The 7,906-nt window shown below is 31.1% G+C and overlaps 1 protein-coding gene across 1 annotated transcript; it reads left to right on the top strand.

Annotated features, from left to right (window-relative positions):
* The first annotated feature begins 6,284 nt into the window (after positions 1 to 6,284).
* LOC107001068 lies at positions 6,285 to 7,517 on the top strand. The gene has a single exon (XM_015199255.1). The coding sequence runs from the start codon at positions 6,285 to 6,287 to the stop codon at positions 7,515 to 7,517; it is 1,233 nt and encodes a 410-aa protein (XP_015054741.1).
* Positions 7,518 to 7,906: the final 389 nt, after the last annotated feature.

Here is a 7,906-nt window from a genome sequence, read left to right as displayed (position 1 = left end):
AGCGACATTGGTTCTAATGGCACTTAACTACTGCCGGTAAAAACTTTAGTACTCTTTATTAATGTCATATCTAATGCCGCTAAAAGTTGTTTTTGTTGTAGTGAACATGCCTAAATTTTACATTCTTTTCAATACTATTTGATAGGAATTTGGTTCAAGTTTACTTCTTGCTGCTAGAAGGTCCTATTTAGTGAGTCGAGATTGTTGGTTTCTTCCTTCCGATGGAGATGTTGGTATTGTTACGATCCGATTTCGAAAATTAAAGGATTCGAAGCCGTTTTGCAAATTGGCAATTTTGTTATTTTTTTGGAAAAATAACAATTTTAGAAGTCGCCACTGAATTTTCTAAAAAATTAAGAAAACCATTTAAAATAAAGGGTTTTGAAAGAAAATATTTTAAATAAAATCAGAATCGAATAAGAGTTCCATTAGTTCTCTGAGGAAGAGTTTAGGCATCTTAGAGAATCCGCTAACATACAGTTGACCGGCGGATTTTAAAATTAGGCTAACTTAGTAAAAAGGGTTACATAAAAGAATCTCGTTTGAAACTTAAATATAAATCTCTTAATAGTTTTAAAATGTCAAGATTAATCCTAACTTTAAATTGTTATTCATAGTCAAGTTTTGAATCATACAATTAATTCAATCTCATAAAAATGGAATCAAGAACCTTGTTTAACAACTATGAAAGGATATAAAAAAACCCTCAAGTTACTCTTTCAAAGTTCTAAGTTTAATCGAAAGATAACTATTTTATTTTAAGAAACTTAACAATTTTATCCTATTAACCTTGTTCAAACTTGTAAACACGGATTCAAAACTTTTCAATAATTAGGAAAGAACATAAAAGTTTCTCAAGTCATTCTACAAAGCTTAAATTAGCTAACTTAAAATGAGTTTCGAAATTTAAAAACTTGTATGAAAGTATCTCCTAAGGATTCATCTAAATCAATCAAGGTTAACAAAAGTTAGCATCAATGACAATAATAAGAAAATATAGACAAGACAACTTTGGCTATGGAATATTGTAAAGGAATACACAACTATGAATCGATGAAACTAAAGTAGGAATAAGAGATATTTTTCATATTAATAGCAAACAGAACATGTATTTTTTTATGAAAAGGTAAAGAAGTAAATCAGCAACTAGTTTTTATCTTAATTATCAATGCAATGTCTAACAGAGATGGAGTGAAATAAGGTAGCGACTAAGAGAGAAGAACTAACAGAAACAATTTAAGGAAGAGCTTAATAGATTCAAACTCAAATTGAGTCATAAAAATAACTCAACATAATTGAAAATAAGTATTTCAATAAGGTACTTAAATCCGTAGACTATCAAGAATTTCAAACAAATTTAAATACTGATTATCAACAACTATCTTTAAAACGAATAAGCGAGTGAAAAAGCTAAACAACACAACTTGATGTATTTAGTTAATTAAACACAGCCTAATTCACAAAATGTTAACCTTGAGTAAAACTCCATTCTTGATAATTGAGATCAAAACAAGAGAAAAGATTGAAAACTAACAAAGAGTGCTAAACAACGAAGTTAAATCTAAATACCTTATTTAGTTAACTAAAATAGGCAAACAAAATCGCTAAAAAAAAAACTAAACCCAACACTTCACATCAAATGAGGACGGTATACGAGTGTCACCTGGTTCTGGGCAATGACTAGAACTCGAGCCTTGATGTGACGAATTCCAACACCACTCCGTCTTAAAATTAAATAGTCGCGAATCAACAAAATTTCAGAGACGAAAAATAAGATTTCCAAAAAACATAGCGGGGTGTTCTTTTTCTTGCCTCCAAAAACTCCTCCCCTGAACAGTAAGAGTGAGTGGGTTTATATAGGACAAACTCTGGGTTGAAATGAAGGGGAAAACGATGTGGGACTCTGGAAATTTTCAAATCCTAAATTGGATCTTGGGTCTCTTAATGTGAAATGGGTTTAAAAAATTCGGGCCAAAATTTTGGGTTAAAGGTTATCTGATGGTCTAAATTTATTTCTGATTTTAAAATTCAAAGAGCCGGTAAAATGAAAGAGTTATATAATTTTTTTTCTTCTACTTTAGTTAAATTAATTAATCTAATAAATTATAATTACAATGTCATAACATAAGAATTAAAGTATACTTGTTGGGATTCATATAAATCATTATGTAATTAAAATATTAATATTTAATAAATTAAGTAACCATATGATATATGATATATTATTATTTAAGTATATTGAAGGAGGAAAATAAAAATATTTTTTTTTAAAAAATGGAACTAATTTATTTTTTTTAAAGGATTAAATGTCCTACAATTTTCTGTAAATTTTTTACTCACACCTTTCCAGTTTTAGAATCTAGTGTAATATAATAACAATAACAATAGTAATAATAATAATTATAATAGTAATAATAATAATAATAATAATAATAATAATAATAATAATAATAATAATAATAATAATAATAATAATTATTATTATTATTATTATTAATATTTAATATTTAATTGATGAACTATTTCAAAATATTTTTATTTAGTATAGAGATAAATGGCATTTCAACTTTGAACCTTTTTCGTTCTCACTTTTAATGATATTAGCTAGTCTCTAGGCACGTGTGTTGCACGTGTGTCTTGGGTGAATTAGTACAACAAATTGAATTATACATATTCCATTAAAACTTGCAAGTAATATGAGTAACCAAATTTATATAAATTTTTGTAGTTACACTCAATCAATTCAATTGGGATATGTGATATTGTTCTTATATAGTTAGTTATATATATATATCTTATAATTAGTACAACACTTACCTTATTATTTTTTTAATATTTCAACAACAAATAGTTTATATGTGATATACGTATATATCGTTGATTATGTTTGCAAGTGTCTTACTTATCTTAAAGTTTGTATCTTGTATAAGAAATTGTAACATCATCATTTAATATACACGTACATATCAAGAAGTTGTTGCCGAATAAAATTGTCTTTCGTGTTGTAGAAATTTTGATCAACATATGTTTTTTAAGGTGGATAAAGTATCATTGTCAATTTCATGGAATACACTTGTAAAATAGTGTTTATTTGTGATAAAGATAGTTAATAATTAGTGACATTAAAAATTTTAATCGATATATAAAAGTCCAACTGCATGTACAATTGTCTTTGTTTGATCCAATATTATGAGTCCATTCATATGTAAATTTAACAGAAAATATTATTTCAATATAATCAGATTATCTAATCGATCTATACTCGACAATAACAAAATTGATTTAAATGGCTGAAATATTTAAAATATCTTATATAAAGATACCGGGTGTACATCTTCAAAAAGTATCCACTCAAAGAAATACTAATTTTGTATGAATCTAAAGTCTATATCATTTATACTACTAAAAAGAAAATCAATAAAAATTTATATATAAAATAAAAACAGATACAAGAAATATCGAGAATTATATATAGTGGATAAAAAGTAAAGAAAATGATTATAGATTACAATAAATATAGATTTAATGAAGTTAGTTATTAATATTCCTAACCAAATAGATTTCATGCATCTATTGTTCCAATCAAATATAATTTATTTTATTTTAATATACACCATAGAAAACTGAAACTCTCTTGATGCTTAGAAAACTGTATATATTTTGATGCTTAGAAAACTGAAAATGCTTAAAACTTATATTGGAGGAGGTGAAACTCAAAACTAATGAATAAAAAATTAACTTTTGTGTTGAATTAGTAATTAATATAAATACTCTTCAACATTTTGATTTAGTATAGGGACAAAATGGTAATCTAAATTTGCACTTAGGTCGTTCCCACTTTTAATAATACATACGATGATGATATGATATTATGATATATGATATGATATATATGATGATATGTTGTAGAAAAAAAATTCTAAAAACATATATACATATTTAACAGAAATGAGAAAAATAAAAATAAATTATTACCAGAGAGGTAGATGAGATGGAGTAGATTTTTATTTTATTTTATCAAGGTTTCATGATTTATTTTTTTGATTGATCACTAGATTACACCCTTAAATCTTGAATCATTCTTCTTTATCAATATTTAATGGATAATTATATAATGATATTACATGTGCCATTTCACAAAAATAATTTATGACTCATGTGATTTACAAATCAATTATATAAACTACTAATGTATTATTACACTTGAAGAATAATGCAAAGATTATAATATAATAAAATAATGGCAAGTTGAAATTACCATAGCTTTCCTTTGATTTCTTACATTTATATGTAAAGATGATCCAACAATAATTGCATATCTAATATAACCTCATAAGCTAGATTTTAGAAGAATCATAGGTAAATTTACTCTTATCTTATTAGGCTAGAGAGATTATTTCTAATAAATCTTCAACTCAAATAAAACATTTCAACATAAAATGAATAAGAAACATCGTAATTAAAAACAAAAAGAATCATAATGTCAATAAATAGTCAATTGAATAACTAAATATTATCATGCAAGATGTGATATTTAAAATTGTTAAAAAAAATAATATTTATTAGTAACTAATATGTATTTGAGAGCCATCATAACATGAAGGACTTCGAAAGATGGACACGTCATCTTTATAGAATTTGTTGTCTTTAAAATGAGAATTAGTTCACATTTATGTTGGATGACAAAATACAAAACCCATCCATCTTGTCAGAAGAAAGATAGAGAAATATCAACAAAGAATAGGTACTTACAAAAAAAATAAAAAAATAAAAAAAAATAATATAATATAACAAAACTTCTCTTTCCCAAATGCTCTCAGCTCACGTTAGCATAACGTGAGCCGGACGGTGAAAATGGCGAGGGGAAGAGGTAGAGGACGTGGAAGAGGTCGGAAAATGGCAGTAACGAATGATGGCAGCTCAACTGAAGCTTGTGTGGAAGCATCAGCTATGCAAGGGATTATCCCAGCTCAGCGAGAGGAAACAAGTCCTGAAGCTGAGATTGATACCACAGTAGCTAGAAAGCTGTGCTTAGATCCATTAGGAGATGAGGTAGAAGGGCTTGAAAACTCAGATCTAAAAGGGTTTGAAGATGAAAGTAACACAGGGGGTAATGGAACAGTAACAAGGACTCTATTAGAGAAGATGAGTGGAGAAGAAGAAAACATGAATGAGAATGAACAAGAGAAGAAGAGTAATGAACCATGGGTCAACATGTTTAAGAACAATCGCGTAGCCAGCAATGGAATGCAATTAACCTATTTTCCTCCACAAGTTGTTAATGGCCAAACAATGGTACAGCTGGAGAAGACAGAGGTACAAGAGGAGGAGCAGAAATGGAAGTGTGCACTCATTGCATATGTGGTAGGAGAATGCCCTGGGTATAACACTATGAGGAGATACATTATGATGAATTGGTCGAGTGTGAGCAAACCTGAAGTTTATCTTCATGAAGATGGATACTACTTAATCAAATTTCAGAAGTTAAGTGACATGAATGAGATATTGTTTTCAGGGCCATATACTGTTAATAATCGACCAATTATACTGAAACAGTGGTGCCCAGACTTTGATCTAGGTAATGAATTCCTAACAGAGATTCCACTATGGGTGAACTTCCCAAAACTGCCTCTAAACTGCTGGGGTGTGGGCTCTTTGAGCAGGATTGCAAGTGCTATAGGGGTTCCCCTATTTGCTGATGAATGCACCACTAAGCAAACTAGAATATCATATGCTAGAATGCTTGTTGAGGTGAATGTCACAAAAGCTATACCTCAGAAGATAGCAGTAGTGGATCCAAATGGGAAGACATTTATGCAGGATGTGGAGCTAGAGTGGAGGCCTCAATATTGTGATAAGTGTCAAAAGATAGGCCATGTGTGCAAGAAGGAACAAGTAACCAAAGAGGAGATACCAAAGAGAAGAAGACCTGGGAAAAAAGTTACTCAAGCTTGGCAGTATAAAGGCCCAATCCCACAATCAAAAGAACAAGATAAGGTGGAAGAACAAAGGCAAGAGATTAACATTAGACCACAGGAAGAGCAACAAGAGAAGGGAAAGGAGATAATACAGAAAGAAGATCAACAAACACCAAAGAATGATAGTCAGATCAGTGTTGAAGGCCAGCTGGACCTGAGCTTGGCAAATTTTCCAGTACTGAAGGCTATACCAACAAGAAATGGATTTGAGAGTCTCATGCATAAAAAAATGACTTCACTTACTGTTGATAGAGGTGGAGCTCCAAAAACTTGTTGATGAAGTGGCTGTTTTGGAATGTAAGGGGTATGAATAAGAGGTATAAGCAGAAGGAGATCAAACTGTTTATACAGAATAAAGTGAGTTTAGCTGGCTTAGTAGAAACAAGAGTTAAAAGTAATAATGTGAGATCAGTTATGCAAGGAATAGCACCAGGGTGGAAGGCACTACACAACTATGAAGACAGTCCTAATGGGAGGATATGGTTGATATGGGATGATAATTGGTATGAGGCAAAGAAGATCAATAGCTCTGCTCAAATGCTGCATTGTCAGGTCAATGAAAGAAGTAAAGGGTACCAATTTATATTAACTGTGGTGTATGGGCTTAACACAGTTGAACAGAGAAAGAGTTTGTGGAGAGAAATGGAAAATCTAGCTAAAGGCATTACTCATCCTTGGCTTATAGTAGGGGATTTTAATGCTATAATGTCTCCTAAGGATAGATTAGCTGGGATGCCTGTAGTCAATAATGAGATAAAAGACCTATGTGAATGGGTAAGAGTTCTGGGGGTTACTGAATTGCAGTGGTCAGGAAACTATTATACATGGACTAATAAGCAGTGTGGGGAGAACAGAATTTCAAGCAGAATAGATAGAGCCTTTGGTAATGATGAGTGGATGGATAAATGGGGGCATGTTAAAGTAGAGTATGGGAATCCTAGTGTATCTGATCATAGCTCTATGGTGATAATGCTTCAACAAACTCTGCAGCATGGGAAAGGTAGCTTTAAATTCTTCAATGTTTGGACTGAGCATGAGAGTTTTCTGAAAGTAGTAGAAACTATATGGAGTAAGGATTATGGCTATAACAAAATGAAGCAAGTGTGGTCTAAATTGAAAGCTCTTCAACCTGTCCTAAAGCAGTTAAACAGGAAAGAGTTCAAGTATATTGGGAAGCAGATTGAGATGGCTAGAATGGAGGTAACAAGTATTCAAAACCAGCTAAATGTTCAAGTTACTGATGAATTGATAAAGAAGGAAAAGGAGATGTTGATTAAACTTGAAAAGTGGTCATTGATTGAAGAAAGTGCCCTGAGACAGAAATCAAGGATAAACTGGATAAAGTTAGGGGATGCAAATACTAAGTACTTCAGTTCAGTGATTAAGGAGAGGAATCAAAAGAAGCAAATAAGAAGCATTATGTCACTGCAGGGTGAAATGCTGTATGATCAACAAGGTATCCAAGAGGAGTTTGTGATGTTCTACAAGGGACTTATGGGAACCTCAGCAGGTAAACCCCAGCTATCAATGTACAAGTGATGAAAAGAGGGCCTACATTGACTAAGCAGCAGAGACTTCAACTATGTACTGCAGTAACAGATCAAGAGATCTATGAAGGGCTACAAGCCATAGGGAATGATAAAGCACCAGGGGTAGATGGATACAATGCCTTTTTCTTTAAGCACACATGGAAGATCATTAAAGATGACATTATTGAGGCTGTTAGAAGTTTCTTCACAACTGGCAAACTTCATAAAAACTTCAACTGTACTCTAGTGTCTCTCATTCCAAAAGGTCAGAATCCAAAAACTGTGAAAGAATATAGGCCTATAGCCTGCTGTACTGTGCTGTATAAAATCATCTCCAAAGTATTAACCAACAGGCTGCATGGAGTGATTCAAAATGTCATTTGTGATAGTCAAGCAGGA

Source organism: Solanum pennellii, chromosome 10 (genome assembly GCF_001406875.1).
Source record: "Solanum pennellii chromosome 10, SPENNV200".
Classification (NCBI taxonomy): domain Eukaryota; kingdom Viridiplantae; phylum Streptophyta; class Magnoliopsida; order Solanales; family Solanaceae; genus Solanum; species Solanum pennellii.
The sequence above is the reverse complement of the archived record's forward strand: the minus strand, read 5'-3'. Positions and strand labels throughout refer to the sequence as shown.